At 43.4% G+C, this 19338-nt stretch overlaps 2 protein-coding genes across 5 annotated transcripts in view; one reads left to right on the top strand and one right to left on the bottom strand.

Moving 5' to 3' along the window:
* Positions 1–1934: 1934 nt before the first annotated feature.
* Positions 1935–13271, top strand: TBRG1 (transforming growth factor beta regulator 1). The gene is made up of 9 exons (XM_015074087.3): positions 1935–2309; positions 4002–4072; positions 4720–4952; positions 5525–5661; positions 5956–6102; positions 11286–11383; positions 11644–11754; positions 12113–12255; positions 12934–13271. The coding sequence occupies exons 1-9, from the start codon at positions 2160–2162 to the stop codon at positions 13077–13079; spliced, it is 1236 nt and encodes a 411-aa protein (XP_014929573.1). The 5' UTR covers positions 1935–2159; the 3' UTR covers positions 13080–13271.
* Positions 13272–14909: 1638 nt separating this feature from the next.
* Positions 14910–19338, bottom strand: part of SIAE (sialic acid acetylesterase) — a 40732-nt gene continuing 36303 nt past the window's right edge. For all 4 annotated transcript variants that reach the window (XM_015074085.3, XM_027036808.2, XM_015074086.3 and 1 more), the window contains 2 exons: positions 19020–19209; positions 14910–17659 (listed from right to left, as the gene is read on the bottom strand). In XM_015074085.3, coding sequence (XP_014929571.3) covers positions 17408–17659; positions 19020–19209 — 442 coding nt within the window. In that variant the 3' untranslated portion in view covers positions 14910–17407. The remainder of the gene's footprint in view (positions 17660–19019; positions 19210–19338) is intronic.

Below are 19338 nucleotides of genomic sequence, written 5' to 3'. Positions count from 1 at the left end.
AATTGTAAGGAAACGTTTCTACTGAAGAAAAAGTCATATTGTAATGCAAATTCCACTGAAATCCATTGGCTAGAGCAGCTTGAAAACTAAAGGAATGAACACACTTTCCCTCCCACTAGGTATGAAACCTGTATATTAAAAGGAACAATGAAAATAAAGTCAGATCACAAAGCCTGCAAAGACAAAATACAGATGAATAGCAAATAAGTCACACAGTTGGCAAATAGGGTTTTTTTTTAATTTTTTAAATGTTTATTTATTTTTGAGAGAGAGAGACAGAGCGTAAACAGGGGAGGGGCAGAGACAGAGGGAGACAAAGAATCTGAAGCAGGCTGTAGGCTCCAAACTCTGAGCTGTCAGCACATAGCCGGATGCAGGGCTCCAACGATGCAGGGTGAGACCATGACCTGAGCCCAAGTCAGAGGCTTAACCTATCAAGCGCCTATTTGCAGGAGCCCCTGCAAATAGGTTTAAAAAAAAAAAAATCTCTTCCTGTCACTCAATTATCTTTTCTCAGGTTCCAAGAGCCAACCTATACTAGCAAAGACATGATTGTGGATATTTGATTGTGGATATTTTGTGGGCAGAAAATATTCCTGGCAGTTTCCAAAAATGTATCTATTATGGCTGCCTTGAGTATGGCTGTGAAAGCACACTGGCATCCTGAAGAGTTGCTCTGTTAAAACTCAGCCACATGCAACAAGGGCAGCTTTCATTATGGAAGGATATGAAGAACTTTCATAAGACTTCTGTGTGAAAACCATTTTGTCTTGACCCTGTCACTATTTTTACAATAATCAGAAATGAAATAGCTGGGTCATCAATTTGAAACCTTTTTTTGAACTCTGATTGTTACTTACACACATTAGTGTTACATTTTCTCCAGTAATTCACTGAATTTGTTTTAACTATGTACATACTTTCTTTAATTTCCATATACAACTCCAGAAGTCCACATTTTGACTGTCTAACGGTAATTATATTTTACACCAGTTTAGAACCCTCACTAGCCTCCCTTATTCTAAATAGTATATTCAGTTTTCAACGGAAAAACCTGTGACACACAGGCTTATTCAGCTAGTTAGTGGCATTGCTGGAATAAGAATACAACAAGCCTTTTGAGCATCCAACTCCTGACTTTGGCTCAGGCCGTGATCTCACGGTTCATGAATTGGAGCCCAACTTCGGGCTCCGTGCTGACAGTGCTGACTGAGCCTGCTTGGGATTCTCTCCCCCTTCTCTCTGCCTCTCTCTCAAAAGTAAACTTAAAAAAAAAAAAATACAAGCGTTTTGTCTTCCAGACCTGAGCATTTACCAGCACTGCCTCCTAAAAATTGCCTACCCTCCTTATTTGAGGATTTTAGATAGACCTTGGTTACAAAGTTAGCTCTAAGTTAATATAGGTAGAGGTCCAGAAACATACTTTTGGTTTCATCAGGGAAACATTTACTGAGTGCCTACTTAGTGCTAGCTCGTTATTAAAACTCTTCTCTTCCCTATTAGAGCCTAACTTGAAGGGGCAGAAGCCTTTTTTCTAGTCACCAGTGTTGTCCCAGATCCTAGTTAAATCTCGGCCTCATAGGCTTTCGGGAAACCTTTATGCGAGCTGTATACTGGAAAGCCGCAGTCCCAACACAGGCTTTCAAGTGCGTCCCACATTTCGGGAAGACCCGTTAGGGAGTGTGGAAAACTGGAGCTGAAACGCGGTGGGCTGGGGGAGCGTGTGGGAGATTCGCGCCGGGAAGATTTCGGGGCTTTTAGCCGTTAGCTCCACAGTAATACTCCTCAGCTAAGGACACAGCAGCGAAACACCGAGTCTGCTCTTCGGTCGCCTGCACCCGCCCCTCCCTGCTCCAGACCGCAGATCCGCACACCCCAGACCACCCCAGGCTCACGGCCCCGGAAGTTACTCGCGGCCGGCGCCGTTACGTAACTTCCGGGCGGGGCTTACTTCCGAGGCAGACGCGGAAGTGCTGGGAGGCCCGGTGGCCGAGGTCGGTTGCCGGACTTTTGGCCCGGCCTTTCGCCTTGGGAAAGTTCTGGAGGGGTAGATTCCTAAGAAGCCGGCTTCCGGCAACCCCGACGAGACGAAGCCGACGCTCCTCGGCCTGGGAGCCGATGCCGGCCGCGCCCTGGAGGCCCCGTAGCGGGGCCGGACGATGAGCCTGCTGGGCGGCCCGGCCTCCTCGCCGCGGGCCCCGCTGCAGTCTAGCAAGGCCAGGATGAAAAAGCTCCCGAAGAAGAGCCAGAACGAGAAGTACCGGCTCAAGTACCTGCGGCTGCGCAAAGCGGCCAAAGCCACCGTGTTTGTGAGTCAGAGTGTCGCTCGGCCCTTCTCCGCCTCGACACTTCTAATTCGCGAAATCTTTCCCCACACCGTTCCCCTCCCAGAGTGGCCGAATCAGTAGTGTTAGCTTTTGCAGTACACGTTACTTCTCGTTAGCCTTGTGTCCTTGGGCACCTTAGCTAATTTCTGTACTCTTCTGTTTCCTGAAGAGAGCTAACTGCCTTTCAGAGTCGTGAAGATTTAATTGAGAAAAGTAAAGTGCTTGACATCTGGAAGATGTGCCAGTCGGTTTCAGTCATCGTTCTTACCACGAAACTCTTGGAAAAGCGTTTGATTCTCAAGAGAACCCTAGAGTTAGGCACTGTTTTTAAAAATGGCATCACCGAAACCCCAAGAGATGACTTCTGCAAGGGCGCTGTGTCCCAGCCCTGATTCCTGGTCCTAGTGTCTTCAGTACTTCGACTACACAGCCTTATTTCCCAAGCACCCCAAATCCGCATAACAGACCTCTGCCCTAAACAGGCTCACAAAACTTTCAATAATTCCCCCCACCCCCGCCCCCTTCTAACCTCTCTAGTCTCTCAAATATTTCTGCTGTTCTTTTATTGTAGAGGCACTGAATTCATTGAATAAGTGAACTGACCTGCCAGCCACAACTTTGTGTTCTGGCATTCTGGCTTGCTCGAGCTTGCCTCAGTGCTGGGAAACAGGGAATGGAGTCCTCACTTTTCAAATGTGCCTCCGTGTCTGAATCACCACCTTAAACTCTTCTTTCTACCACAAGTTTGCACACATCTCCGCTTTTTTAGAAGCATAAGGAAAGGTTTGGAAATTAGAACATTCATTCCAAAAGCATTTATTTAGCACTGGCTGTGTGCACTGGAGAGACATGAAAAAAGTAGAATTAAGAGGACTTGATACTTAATTGACCGCTCATTTTCTTTTATGCTCTACATGTCGGATATCCCTAAAGTCTATGTTCTTAAGATGTTGATTCCATTCAAGTACTTGAAATAGGCTTTGTGAAGAAAAGGGATATCGCTTTGAACATTCAAATTTTGAGCTCTCACTTGAGGGATGTCCAGATGAGAATATTTCCTTTACAACTGATGCTTGGGAAATAGCTTGAGTCAGAGAGTCAGATGATACTTGAATACACATAAGTAGATTATGAAGTTTTAAGAATTTTGCATACCAGAGTTGATTTTATTTTGTCCAGTTGTCCTTTTAAGGTTCATATTGCATGGGTGTTTTGGGGTTAGCAAAGCTTGGTTTTGTTATCTCCCCAAGAGTCAAGGCACTTGGGAATGGACATTTCTCATATTTGTAAGGTTTAAATTGAAGCCTATATGGATTTCAGCAGGATGCCCTTTTCTCTGCCAAAGTCTACCCTAACTAGGGTGATCATACATCTTGGTTTGCCTAGGGCAATCCTAGTCTACCATACTATTCTGGAATAATAATTAATAGCACCCCTTTTTCACTCTGAGGTGCCCCAGTTTCAATAAATTATGTAATGACCTTGCCCATAATGGAATTTGACTCTACCTTTACCTATAGGTTTTCTTAATAGTTGGTCTGCAGGGTAGATTAACTTGTTCCTCTCACCCAGCAACACAGACTTCTTGGTTTGAAACATAGCTTCTCTTCCCAGCGTAATACTTGGATCTTTTATTCTCTATATGTGATTATATCCAAAAATTTTTTCTTAAAGGAAAATGCTGCTATTTGTGATGAAATTGCTCGCCTTGAGGAAAAATTTCTTAAAGCAAAAGAAGAAAGACGGTGAGCTGCCTTCGTGTTGTGTTCAGAATCCCATTTTCAGTGATTGATATGGTGTTACTGCTCTGGGGATTTTTCTCCAGTGGAATTTTCATGTATTACACAGCCCATTGGCTCTGATCAATGCAGAGAAACTCACAACCTCCGGTTTTGGTTCCCATTTACCCAAGTCGTGTTGGACCGTGGTGACGAGACAGCACCTCTATTCACCTTTCTGACACGGCCCTCTTGCCACATCTCATAAGCTATCTTCTTATAACTGCCCAGTTACAAAAGACAAGGGATAAAAGAAACTACCTCTCATTCCACAGATATTTATTCAGTATGTACTATATTCTGTGCAAAGCACAGTGGGTATGTATAATTCATACCTAAGGAGATCGTGGTACGTTCCCTCCAGAAGCATAATACCTTTCAACATCAAGGTAGAGGAACCCTCCAGATGCAAGAGAGATAAACTACAGTCCTTATCTTTGGCTTCTTGAGGAAGTGTCCTCTGGAGCCTCTTATTCCCTGGGTCCAAGAAGAACCTTATTTTTATGAGTGTAATAATCTTTATATAATTCTGGCTTTTCCAGTACTTAAGTAAAATACTGAATTGAGATAAAATAGAAGTTCATTCCTCTGCTCCCTTTCCTTCCCAACCTCAGGTATTTGCTAAAGAAGCTCCTCCAGCTTCAGGCTCTAACTGAAAGCGAGGTACAGGCCGCAGCGCCTTCCCACAGCTCCAGTGTGCCCCTAACTTACGGCGTGGCCGGCTCTGTGGGAGCCATACAGGGATCTGGGCCCATCTCTGGGCCCAGCGCTGGGGCTGAGGAACCGTTTGGGAAGAAATCCAAGAAGGAGAAAAAAGAAAAAGGCAAAGAGAACAACAAACTGGAAGGTACCTTGGGGAGACGATAGTTGTCCCGGTGGCTCCACGACTAATGACAAAGACCTGGTACTAACTGGTAGACACACACGGCCACAGATATACTTAAACCCTCACTTGGTCCCTTAGCTGCCCTTGGAAAGAAAGTGTATTAGAGCCACATTGGGTGGAGGAATTCTAGTCAGACCTGGTTAAATGGAAGGGAGCAGGCTAAGGCCTCCCCCTTCTCCCACGCCCCCAACTCTCTGGGTTGCCTTCAGTTCAGTGTTTCCTAGAGGCAGGGAAATGGACTAGGTGGCCTTTTGAGCACACGGATGGCTTGGGAAATTTCTGATCGGATAAATGAAGAGGGCTTAAAAACTGCAAGGCTTTTAGGTCCTCAGCATTGATACTAAAATTAGCCATTGCCAGGTGGGTGGGTTAGAAAGATACTCCGGGCTTTGGGGAAAAAGTCCCATGTGCCCATTCAGCGAGTGTACAGAACCAGGATTGGCGTATTGTTCTTAGCATTCACGTGTAAATTTTTCCCTTCCCCTCAGCATTGGGAGGGGCTTAAAGTGGGTGACCCCAGATTTGCGTTTCAGTTCTGAAGAAAACATCCAAGAAAAAGAAAATGGAGGGAGGTGCTCGCAAGCTGGTTCAGCCCATTGCCCTGGATCCCTCAGGACGGCCTGTGTTCCCCATCGGACTGGGGGGTCTAACAGTATATAGCCTGGGGGAGGTGAGTGAGACCAGCGATATATAGAGAGGAGAATCAGAAATATGGGAATGGGGTTGAGCCTTCCCTCCCTGTTCCCATCAGCAGCAGCCCCTTGCTGATCCAGACTAACCCCAGAAAATCTCCAGTCCCTAGGAAACCAGGTCAGTTTTGTCTGCTGCGCAGCTGACACACTTTCTCTCTGTGATTCGAGTCACTCTTTGCGGCCCCAAAGTGGTTTTAAAGGCTACCACGATACACTGGACTTCTGAATTCTCTAGTGACCTCAGTCGCAGAGTGGGGGAATCTTTTTTATAGATCATCACCGACCGACCTGGCTTCCATGATGAGAGTGCCATCTACCCTGTTGGCTACTGCAGTACTCGGATATATGCCAGCATGAAGTGCCCAGACCAGAAGTGTCTGTATACCTGTCAGATCAAGGATGGTGGCATGCAACCCCAGGTACCCACTCGATTAACAGCTACTGGGTTTTGTTTTGTTTTGTTTTTTGAGACCCTTCTCTGTGACAGCCACTTACTAGATATCACCCGTTCTGACACTCCCAGTACATGCTGTATAATAACCATTTGGGTAATGCCAAGATGCAGAAAAGTGATTGGCCCCAAGTCAAACCTTTGTTAACAAGTGCTTGAGCTGGGATTTGAGTCTATCTGTCCGACTCTCATACTGAGGCCCTTCCCTTTGAACCCTGCTCCTTGTACTGTTGCTATGGTGACTGTGGGAGGCTGAGCAAGCATGCTTATTTGTGAAGTGCAGGCCTATATACAAGAAAGATTAATTTGATATTCTGCCATTTCAAGTAGGACAAAAATGGAGGTAGCAAAGAAACTGCATATTGATTTCTGGTCGCATACACTCTTAAGGACCTGGGAGATGTGAACCTTAGTCTTTTTAAAACAATTTTTTTTAACGTTTATTTATTTCTGAGACAGACAGAGTGTGAGCGGGGAGGGGCAGAGAAAGAGGGAGACACAGAATCCGAAACAGGCTTCAGGCTCTGAGTTGTCAGCACAGAGCCCAATGCAGGCCTTGAACTCATTAACCATGAGATCAGGACCTGAGCCGAAGTTGGACACTCAACCAACTGAGCCACCCAGGCGCCCCGAACCTTAGTCTTATCAAATACTTTTGTTCATCCTTCTCGCTGCTGTGATGCAAGGGAGTTCATTTTCCCCACCCGTCACCTCTGGTCATTGGGAAAAAAATAAACCAGTTTCAAAGTTCCAGACTTCTCTGTCTGATGTTACAGATCACTAGAAAGTTAGGTGGAAGGAAGTAGACACAGGGAAGGGAACCTCTAAGCAGAAGCGGAGAGCCTGCTGCCACATGTGGATAATACTGCATCGCTCCTCTCCTGGTTACAGTGCTGTTAGATGCATCTGAGTGTTCAGATGACCTGGCCATGCAGGAGTTCTGTTTGGAAAGTACTGTAACAGGGGGCGCCTGAGCAGCTCAGTCAGTTCAGCATCTGACTTTGGCTCAGATCACAGTCTGAGGGTTCGTGGGTTCGAGCCCCATGTCGGGCTCTGTGCTGACAGCTCAGAGCCTGGAGCCTGCTTCGGATTCTGTGCTTCCCTCTCTCTCTGCCCCTCCTCCGCTCATGCTCTGTCTCTCTCCCAAAAAAAAAATTTAAAAAGTAATAATAAAGTAAAAATAAAGTACTATAACAGACTCCTATGGTAGTAGTATACCATATTTATTTATAACAAATTTATAAATTCAGTACAAATCTAATAAAAATTCTAATAGAATTGTCATAGATATTGACAAACTGGTTCTTAATTTCCTTGAAGACAAATTGCTAAAATATTTGTGAAAAGAAGAGTTTGTGTGGGTTTTAGGTGTTTTGCTTTGCTTTGTTTTTTAGCTAATTAATTCTTCTGGACATTATTTGCAGGTATATTGTGAGCCTTAATTTTTTTCCAACTAACATCAAGTGTTATCTCTAGTATATACTAAAAGTATGTAGACAATTCTTTTTCATCTCTTTGTCTATAAATGCTAATATGAACTTTAATTTCTTTAGCTTTATAGAATGTTTCATACTATATCTTAGAAGAAAATATGGAAGAATATTTTTATAATCTTAGAGTGAGGTGAAAGCTTTTCTTGAGTGAGGCATGAAATGTGGACACTATGAAGGAGAATAGATTGGACTGTTAAAAACTTAATGAACAACAAAAGATACATAATCCAAGTTAAAACTCAAGCAAAAAAAAGGAACAAAGTATGTAGCAGTGGATTAATATCCAGATAAAGTGTTCCTCTGGTCAAATACAAAAAGCAATCAAATACAACAGGTATCAGTTGAAACTGTGCAGATGGTTGGTAAGAACGGACCTCATTAGCAATTAGAGAAATGGAGATAAAACGATTTTGCTTATAGGCAGACAGCAGAGAGATTGATAATATTGAGTGTTGGCCAGAGTGTAGGAAAACAAGTAAGCATTAGCTTGAGTGAAAACTTGCAGTCTTTTGGAAGGCAGCTTGGCAATATCAACAAGTTTGGTATGTGTATCCTTTGACCCAGGATACTGCTAGGTGTTGAAGTATTTCCTAGAGAGATGTACAAATGTGAACAAAAGAGTTACATGGAACAATCTACATTATGGTATTGTTTGTAATTGCAAGAAATTAGAAATCTCTGAAATGCCTATAAGGAGAATGGTTAAAAATTAAGATTTATCCACCTTATGTCATATTATGTAGCAGTTAAAAGAATGAAGTACAGTTACACATACTAACAGGGAAAGCTCTGCGAGACCAAAATATGAGATTTTGGCCTTTTAATTGCTCTTTGTGCAAAATAGAATACTGTGCACACAGTATAAAAGATTGGAATTTGGGGTGCCTGGGGAACTCAGTCAGTTAAGCATGGGACTGACTCGATTTCGGCTCAGGTCATGATCTCATGGTTTGTGAGATCAGGCTCTGTGCTGACAGTGAGCCTGCTTGGGATTCTCTGTCTCCCTCTCTGTCTGCCTCTCCCCCACTCACTGTCTATCTCTCTTTCAAACTAAATTAAAAAAAAAAAAAAAAGATTGGAATTGACATGACCAGTACCAAAAAGAGAGCAGTCCTGGAATATTTGAAGATAATTGCTCACAGTTTTTTCCATAAATTAGCTGAGAAATAAATATAAACCCTCAGTATCTTAAATTTGCAACATATGTCATTAGTTGAAGTAACAAAACCACTGACTAAAACTACAAGATAATTATTATTGACAAAAATAAAAGAGGTCTAAAATTTGATACAGTAAAACTGAAGTAATAACTGCAGAAGAAAACTAACAGCAGGAGAAGCCATACTCAGTAAAGTATATTTTGGATTCTAAAAAATGATTAATCACATTATTCTTTGAAAGTATACAGAAAATAAGTAAATCCTGTTTGGGATAATTTTATTAAGGTACATTGAAAAACGGGATACTGTTTTGGTTTTTAAGTTTTTATTTAAATTCTAGTTAGCTAACACACAGTGTACTGTTGGTTTCAGGAGTAGAATTTAGTGATTCCATCACATGCATATAACACCCGGTGCTCATCACAAGTGCCCTCCTAAATACCCATCCTGCATTTAACCCATCTCCCACCCATGTTCCCTCTAGCAACCCTCAATTTTCTAGAATTAAGAGTCTGTTTTATGGTTTGCCGCTTTTTCTTTCCCCTATGTTCGTCTGTTTTGTTTCTTAAATTCCACACATTAGTGAAATCATATGGTATTTGTCTTTCTCTGATGGACTTACTTCGCTTAGCAAAATACACTGTAGCTCCGTGTTGCAAATGGCAAGATTGCATTCTTTCGATGGCTGAGTAGTATTCCACCGTGTGTATCTACCACATCTTCTTTATCCATTCATCAGCCAATGGACGACATTTGGCTCTTTCCAGAAGCATCGAGGTGCATGTGCCTCTTCAGTATTTTTGTATCCTTTGGATAAATACCTAGTAGTGCAATTGCTGGGTTGTAGGGTAGTTCTATTTTTAATTTTTTGAGGAACCTCCATACCGTTTTCCAGAGTGGCTGCATTCCCACCAGCAGTGTTAAGGTTTCCCTTTCTCCACATCCTCACCAACACCTGTTGTTTCCTGTGTTGTTAAATTTGGCCATTCTTACAGATGTGAGGTGATAGCTCACTGTAGTTTTGATTTGTATTTCCCTGATGATGAGTGATGTTGAGCATCTTTTCTTGCATCTGTTGGCCATCTTAGGTCCTCTTTGGAAAAATGGATACTGTTTAACTGAACGTTATGAAAAGAACACTAGTCAGGGAATTTAATTGGCTAAGTATTTTCTATGCAAAAATTCATTGAACTTAGAGAAAACTGGTCAAGGAATTAAGTTGGCTAGATAGTATTTATTACAAAAATACTTTCTTGGCAAAAATTCTTCAGTATTAGAATTTCGAGTTGAGGGTTATTTTTTATGTATATAGTCAAGATATTTTGCAATTTAAAAAATGGGGCTTGGAGTCAGAATGGCCTTATTCCTCCTAGATATTATAAAGTAAATATAAGATTAAATTATCTTATTTGATCTCATGTATTTTTGTTTATTTTTTAAATATAATTTACTATCAAAATGACTAACATACAGTGTGTAAAGTGTGTTCTTGGTTTTGGGGGTAGATTCCCGTGGTTCATTGCTTACGTACAACACCCAGTGCTCATCCCAACAAGTGCCCTCCTCAGTGCCCATCACCCATTTTCCCCTCTCTCCTCCCCCCGCCCCCACATCAACCCTCAGTTCGTTCTCTGTATTTAAGAGTCTCTTATGGTTTGCCTCCCTCCCTCTCTGTTTGTAACTATTTCCCCCCCTTCCCTTCCTCTATGGTCTTCTGTTAATTTTCTCAAGATCTACATATGAGTGAAAACATGATATCTGTCTTTCTCTGACTGGCTTATTTCACTCAGCATAATACTTTCCAGTTCCATCCACATTGCTGCAAATGGCAGGATTGCATTGTTTCTCATTGTCAAGTAGTATTCCATTTTATATATAAACCACATCTTTATCCGTTCATCAGTTGATGAATGTTTAAACTCTTTCCATAATTTGTATATTGTTCATGTTATTTTTTCTTTTAATTTTGCTAAAAATTTTTTATTCATTTTTGAGAGAGAGAAAGCATGAGCAGGGAAGGGGCAGAGAGAGAGGGAGACACAGAATCTTGAGCAGGCGCCAGGTTCTGAGCTGTCAGCACAGGGCCTGATGCGGGGCTCAAACCCACGGACCATGAGATCATAACCTGAGCTAAAGTTGGACGCTTAACCGACTGAGCCACCCAGGCGCCCCCTATTGTTCATGTATTTTTAAAGTACCATTTGTATTTGTACTTATGGATGTAAGTAAGTGGATAGGAAAGGTGTGTAACAAATTAAGTGTGGACTTGTGGAGAGCAGTCACAAGGTGTTTAGAACTGAAACAGTTAAAGGACTCTCTGTGTTTTCTTGGATTTGTTTGAATTTGTAACGGCACTCTAGGAAATTGGACCCACCTTCTAATATCATATACATCAGCTTCAAGTGCTAGAGTGAAGAAATAGTTATAGAAGTAGTGTGGCTTTCTCTCTACTGTCCCCTCTTTCAAAGTTGATCTCATTGCTCCTTTATCTTTCTCAGTTTGAAATTGTTCCCGAAGATGACCCCCAGAATGCCATTGTCACCTCTTCTGCAGATGCCTGTCATGCAGAACTGCTCAAGACCATAAGTATTACTATGTAAGTTGAAGCTTGAAGACCGTCTAAATAGGTCACTTGTGGTACAATGAGATTTTCCTTGCTTTTAATGTATGGAGATCCCTAATTTTATAGAAAGGTATCCTGCATCGTTTAGATTTTTTACCAGAAATCCAATGGATTTCTCCAGAGTATCCAAGTCAAGAAAGTTTGTTCTCTGCATTCACACCCCCATTCCATTCCTAAAGCCATTCTCATCTCCCTCTAAACTTTGAAACTACCATCCTCCCTCTCCTATTTAGGGGGAAACTAATGCCCAACCTGCTTCCATCTGGAGCTGACTTTTTTGGGTTTTCTCACCCAACTATTCACAACTTGATCCAGAGTTGTCCAGGAGCTCGAAAATGTATCAAGTAAGTTACTGCTTTGCTCGTTGTTACGCTGTGTTCTGCTTCTGTCTTCAAAGCAGGCTTGCTCCTTTGTGTGCCTCAGTATTGGTCCTCCTAGCCCTCTGGACAAGGGGCAGAAGGCAGTACCCCACAGTACTAGAATTATCATTTTCTGTGTGTACCATGACAGCAAAAGGGTTGGGAAATCCTGCAGGATAACGTGTCACTAAATGCCTATCTTCTCTTAGTGTTTTCATTAATGTGATTCTTAGATACATATGGGAAAGATTACAGAAAAAACGTACCTGATCTCTTTGGAAGTACGAATGGGTTATTGTGGCTAACAGACAGCTCTTGATAACGATGCCCTTTGATCCTGCAGTTACCAGTGGGTGAAGTTTGATATATGGAAACCTGGAGATGGGCAGCCGCCCCAGGGACCGCCAGAGGATGATGCAAGTATAAGCTTTGAAGCCTTTCAGAGACAGGCCTTTGATGAAGATCGTACTGATCCCATTCTGCAAGGTAGCTTAGTTTTCCCTTCCCGGTTTGAAAATTGACTATTTTTAGACTGCTGTCTGCTCCTCATGGGTAGCGGAGTACTCCAGAGAGCTGAGCAGTAAGTGATAGAAACTTACGCTGCTGGGACCACGGAGACTCCCAAGTATGAGGATGGGCCGCCCTGTGGGGCTCTCCAGCAGCACTTGCAGGGGTGACAGGGAGCGGCTGCCGTCACAGTGAGGCAGGGCCCACAGGGAAACCAGGCTTTCTCGTTTTCCCACCTAAAACAGACCCAAGCGGAACTGCAGGGGAAAGTTGACTGCTCAGGACAAGAATTTCATGTGAAGTGAAGGGGAGCAGATGATGGCCTTGGTCCTGCCTGTGTTGGGTGGGTTCCCTCCCACAGATGGGTGGAGCTTTCAGGGGATCTGGCGTTGGGTCACATAGGCAGAGCTCTGGACTAGAAATCATAGAATTAAAATCCTCACTTTTTGTCTGTATACTATATAACCCTAGACAAAACAATCTATTTTGGCCACAGTTTTCTTTGTTGTAAAAGTCAATTTCTGTCCTATCTTACCAAGCAAGGGCAAAATTAGGCTGACGGGCAAGAGTGTTAGGTACTGAAAGGACATTCATGTGTGGGATCAGTCCCTTGAGACTCCCAGGCAGCAATGGAACTGAAGGAATTTTCTTCTCCAGGACCCTTGGACCTTCCAGAGCTTCAGCCCACGGCCTTCGTGTCTTCTTATCAACCCATGTTCCTGACGCATGAACCCCTGGTAGACACTCACCTACAGCACCTGAAGTCTCTGTCCCAGTGTAGCCCAACTCAGTCTTCAGATTGATCAGGAAGGGGTCAGATGCCACGTCATTTAACTTAAAGTAAAACTTAGAATATGGAAGAAGGCAGCAGTTCAGGAACGAAGGAGATACACATTTTGTTACAGAGGTTCCTGTGGTGACAGTGTTCCCTTGGAAAAACTGCAGCTGCTTTATTTTTAGCAATAAATTTCTCTTTACAAATCTGCTTATTTTCATCTCATTGTGATCAGGATTTTTTTTTTTTTTTTTTTTTTTTTTTTTTTTTTTTTGCTTAGCTCTGCCCGAAGTGGTAGAGCAAACCTAAGTGTTCTATAAGCCGGAATGAGAACAGGCTGCAGACTCAGGAGGGAGAGGTGGGAGGAGTCCCAGCCTTCCACCTGGATTCTGATCCTAGCTCCAGGAATGAAGGCCCAGCCCCTGCTACCCCAGCAGCTGCTTCATTTCCATGTCTGGACGATCACAGTCCACTCTGCTTCTCCCCAAGCCAGAGAGGCTGGCCCAAGGCACGCCGTTCATCTTTTTCTTCACACTTCATATCCTTCAAGGGAAACCAAAAGTCCTCTGTAATCCTTCCTACCGGCTCTTTGCCGTTCCTTACCCGAGAATGTGCTTGTAGCTGAATACGTTGAATCCACATGATGGCACAGATACAACATGCCGGGAGGGCAGGGGCGCTCCCACCCTCCCTCACAGGCTCACCCAGTCACTTCACTAGCTCTGTAATAACTTGACTCCGTATTTTGTGCAACCGAATGTGTTGGACCCTGCCCGTGGCACTAAGGTACAGGTTTACCGCATCACCCCATCTGGACCCCAGCAGTACCGCATGGGAGGCCCTGCTGTCCGTCCAACCAGGGACCGGGACAGCTGGAAGAAAGCAACAGAAGGACCCCAGAAGGAGAACGAGGAAGGAGTGTCAGTTGTCACTGTGCTGCAGTTTGTAGCTGCTGACCAGGGACAACACGAAGGGGTTTGTTTCCTAGGAACAGATGGGCAGCAGAAGTATCAGAAACGAAAGTTAACTGCTAGTAATTGTATGGCTCTTAACTCTGGTCTCTATAAGTTTGTGCAGCTTTTACAGTACAAAAAAATAAAATTAGGATAACACCAAACCTGGGATAAAAGGGGGATTACTCAAAGCTGTTCATGCTTTAATGTTTTTCTTTCTTCACTGCACACGTTGGCTGGACATATGTGCACTCCTACAGAAATGATATATGCTGCTTTTACCATAGAGCAAATATCTTTCCATTGTATTACATTCTGAGGAAAACACATACAAGAGAACCTCATTTTAAGAAAGATTATTTAAGATTTTTTTAAGTTATTGCGCTGCTTGCTTTAATAAGAGTATTTACTTTGTAGCTTTCCTAGAAGAGTAATTTTCAAAGTACAGATCTCAACCCATCAGTTGTTCCTAAACTTAGGGAGGTAAGACCTACACCTGTTAAAATTAAATAAAACAATTATAACTTAATAGAATGCATCACATGTCAAAAATTGAAATTTGGGTTTCAACTGTAGAATATATATATGTATTTATATAAAAATCACATGTACACACATGAAGGGAGTACACGGAATAAAGGTAAAATGTTTTACTACAGATCATCCTTTTTAAAAACTTGAGCCTCGGGGCGCCTGGGTGGCTCAGTCGGTTAAGCATCCGACTTCAGCTCAGGTCACGATCTCACGGTCCATGAGTTCGAGCCCCATGTCGGGCTCTGGGCTGATGGCTCAGAGCCTGGAGCCTGCTTCTGATTCTGTGTCTCCCTTTCTCTCTGCCCCTCCCCCGTTCATGCTGTCTCTCTCTGTCTCAAAAATAAATAAACGTTAAAAAAAAAATTCTTTAAAAAAAAAAAAAACGAGCCTCCCTCCACCCCAGTATACTTAAAACGTCTTTTCATCTATTGGTTAAGAGAGTGAAATCTGACACTATCCAGTGTCAGTGGGAGAGCGTAAATGGCACTGTGCCTTGGTGCGAATGTAAACTGTTGGACCCTTCAGGAGAGTTAAGCTGCAGGTATCAAACTTTTAAACATGTTTAATCCTTAAAATTGTTATTTCACATTAAGGATCCTAAGGAAGAAAGTACAGTATGATGTTTGCATGTAACATTCATCACTGTATTCGTTTTAACGGAAAAATTGGAAAAAAAAAATCTGTGTCCACTAATGGAAAAATTGGTTAAATAAAGTATGGGGCTCCCACAAACTAAAACACTATATTCAATTTACATAGGAAAATTATTTTACTAGAATAAGCCAAAAACAAAATACTATTACAAAATAGTATGACATGTAGTGTATAAAATATAACCCAAGCAAATCAACTGAATGTTTACCAAAATATTAAATGTTTTTTGCCAAATGGTGGATTTTGGGGTGATTTTTACTTGTTTATTCTTTTTGTTTGTGTCCAAATCTACAATAGTTATAAATTTCATTTTACAAATACTAAAAAGTTATTTTCACTTGGGAAATTAACCTGAATTTCCACAGAATGTTTAAAAGCATTCAGCCATTAAAAATAAAGTTTCACAGGGTGCCTGGGTGGCTTAGTCGGTCTGGTGTCCGACTTCGGCTCAGGTTATGATCTCGCAGTTTGTGAGTTCGAGCCCCACAAGGTCATGATCTAGCAGTTCGTGAGTTCGAGCCCCACATCAGGCTCTGTGCTGACAGCTCAGAGCCTGGAGCCTGCTTCAGATTCTGTGTCTCCCCCTCTCTCTGCCTCTCCCCTGCTCGCGCTGTCTCTGTCTCTCAAAAATAAATGAACATTAAAAAAAATTTTTAAAGTTTCACATGACTTTTCATTAGTATATCCACTACCTAAACCTAGTATCTCCCACTGTGTGCACTAGGAAAGGAGCCTGGGTATGGGGTTCCTGACCATGTCCAGCTGCCTACAAGTTAGGACAGCCCATGAGTGAATGTGTGTTGGCACAGGGGAGGGGTGGACCCGGAGATTTATTTCTCAGGAGTCTGTTCCCAGGTCCCTGGTTCCCCTTAGGCCAGAGGCATATGAGGTCAAAGTATGGGTGTTAGGAGTTAATTGTACACTAGGAAGTCCTCAGAGGAGCCAAAGTTCTTTGTATACTACATAGTTGTTTTGTTTTCTTACTAAAATAAATCCTGACACTGACAGCTATTCCTGCTGTTCAGCGCTACACCAGGACCCCTTGGGGTCAGGTGCTTATTACTCTAGTTCTTATTTTTCCCATTAAGGGAGTGGAAGCTACTCAAATAAATCTTCCTCCTTCCTCATGCTTCAAAGCACATTTACTGTTCCTAACCCAGTTTTGGTGGGCTATAAATGTTTACACGTCACTAATGATTATATTTTTATTTCCAAATTCTAATAGAGGACACAATTACCAAGTGCCCTTAGCTGTTTTTAATCAACCAATAAGCAGTAGTGCTATGTTTTTTGGTTTTTTTCTTTTTGCATTAGGATTCTTAACAGTCACAGAAGCCCACTTTCACATTTGTCCCATCTGGATTATTTTTCTAGATGCTTATTGTGTAGCTTTATTTTCAGCCTCTTTTTTCTTCCATCTGGGTTATCCTTTTTAGAGGTAAACCTCTTACCTTAGAAAGCCTGAGATTTGTATTTAACCTGTTTGCCTGTCCGTGACCTCTACTGCCATGTTTTCCTGAGCCCGTGTTTCCCCCACCCGTCACTGACTGCCTGAGTGCCTTCCTGGGCCGCCGCCACCTCACCCTTTCTCCTCATTCCTTAAAGCAGCCCCTTCGCACCTCCCCAGATGCACGCACACAGTTCCTGTTGGTTTCAAACATTCACGTTATTGTTATTAGACTGAAAGGAACAGAACTGGCTTTGGCTTAAGGCAGAACACAAACAGGCCTAGAAAGAGTTCATCTCCACATAAGAAAAAACTGTGGGGAAGTTTAGAAACTTTATACAGAGATTCAGTAACCACTTACCAGATTTTGTAAAGAAGACATACATAGGAGCTGGCCCACATGGCCTTCAAATCCTTTCCAGCCACGAGTTTCCACAGTTCTGGATATAAGTAGACAAAAGTGTTAGACACTGCACTCTCCACAGGGAAGTGAAGGACACTGAAGTTCCATTTGTAGTTGGGAATAATTAGTCCGGCAAGACACCTAGGCTGACTAGGGGACAAGAGGCAAGCATCTCATTAGCCTGCCAGCGCTGCTCATCGCCTATTCAGAACACGGACACAGCCATGTGCTAGCTGGGAGCTGTCCAATGCGGCTTTTCTATTAGTTGCCTTTAAAAGCTATAGCTGTCATCACTTCAACGGCTAAATGCCCACATCGAAAGGACGCACACTTATGTCCAAGGTAATGATCGCAATGCCGCTAAATCATTTAGCAAGCTTGCTGAGATCTCCAGGGATCTGGTCTGTCATGAAAGCGATGAAGGGAGGAGCCGGCAGGGTGCTGCTGGGGTGGTACAGGGGGCACCGCTTATATTCACAAGGCCACGTGGTCCAGGCGTAGCGAACAGCAGCCGGAGTGCCGCGACAAGAACTGACATTCAGGGCCAGGGTCTGGGCTGAGAAAGTGCCCATGGGAGCTGGGAGCCACTTGCACTGACGGTCACTGCAACACGAGATCTAGTAAGAGAATCAGAAAAATAGGAACGGTTAGGTCAGTTAGGATACTCCAAGAGACCACAAGGGACAGAAGGAGCCACTCTTGGCCCAGGATCCATTTCCCACAATAACCAGAACAAACCCAGACCCAGGGTGGTGTGATAATGAATGTTCCTGTGACAAAATAAATCAATTTTTAAACAAATATTAAATTACTGAGGGAGACAAGGAAACATAATCACATAGAGCATTTAGAGAGGGCTCCCCTGAACCTCCTTGCTGTGAGCCTTCCGACCAGACAGCATAGCAGGCAGGAAGTGGGGGAGCGGGGCAGTCCAGCTGCTGCTACAATTCCAGCACTCCCGAAGGGGTGGGGGGGGGGGGGGACGACAAACAAGGGGCACAAAGGAACCTCGGACAGAGAGCCTTTCTCAAACCAGAAAGCAATCCAAGGAAGGGGACATGAAGTTTTCAGTACCCCAGGTTAAACTCTGTCCTGCTCCCCACTATGATTCTGGGTCCAGGTGACAGGCCGTTCTGCCATGGGGGAACTGAAGTCAGAACGCAGACGTCTGGGGAGCTAGAACCACCTAAAACCCAGTGTCCAAAGAAGCTCAGTGGGGCAAGCGCTGCCCTGAGGCCTGTGAATGTTGTAGTTAGGACTCTAGAGGAGGAGCAAGGATAAACCCGTGTAATTAAAGTCTGTCTTTAATTTTCTTTCATTCCCTCCAGTGCCCTCTTTTCATACAGCAACCCCCTCCAACCAGCCTAATGGCCTCCTGGTTCCCAAAGAAGCTCATTTGCATGTTCCAATAGGAACGCCTCACCCCCACCCCCAACTAGGGAAGAAAGACTACATAAGCTCTTTAATTATTAGCCCTAGTTCCACAGTGGAATGATCCTCGCTACGTGCTAGAAGAAAGTAGTTTCATTACATTAATTTACAATGAGCTACAAATTCCCAAGCTAAGCCTCTCAAAGGAAACACTAAACTCAAAAGACTATCAGAATTTGCGATAGTGTGACATAAAAAGACATCCAAGATGAGGGAAACACTCTGGAATAAGAAATCTTCCAAAGGTAACCTACAAATAAAGCTGCAGGCCCTTGCCAGAGCAAAGATGGATGCTCTGGGAGTGAAAAACAAAAGGAATATTTTAATGTAGATTCATTTTCCTTCCCTTGATTGTCCTATCAAAATTGCCCCTAAGTTAAAGAATTAATAGCTACTTAGTCACCTCTCTGAGATAAACTCAGCCCCGCCAAAAACCAAGATCCCCTTCACAGAAATGTTACAATTAAAGAGATGATGGGCCTCAGTGTGGAGAAATCCTGACTCCCAACCCAGGATGAACCCCTATTAAGTTCTGACTATTCTCACCTCAAATATTTTGTCCTGCTTCTTCACCTGGATTTGCTGTGAATAGGTGAGGTTTAGCAGCCCCCTGTCAGCCAGGAGTTCCATCTTCTCAGGCAGTGGTCCTTGAAAGATCAGTTTCTCACCATAGGCCACAGCCCGGGCCCCCAGGTGCAGCCTGTAGGCCACAGTCTGTTTATCTCGAGGGTGGATGCTACGGATAAAGAACAGGCAGAGAACTTTGGGTTTTCACTGAACAATAGCCACATTTAAAAACGGGGGCGGGGGGGGGGGGGTGGGAAGGGGTGGGGAAGGATTATACAAAGCACCCTTTAGGAAGGTA

The sequence above is a fragment of the Acinonyx jubatus genome, chromosome D1 (assembly GCF_027475565.1).
Source record: "Acinonyx jubatus isolate Ajub_Pintada_27869175 chromosome D1, VMU_Ajub_asm_v1.0, whole genome shotgun sequence".
NCBI lineage: Eukaryota > Metazoa > Chordata > Mammalia > Carnivora > Felidae > Acinonyx > Acinonyx jubatus.
Note: the sequence above shows the minus strand (reverse complement) of the source record. Positions and strands in the feature narration are given on the sequence as shown.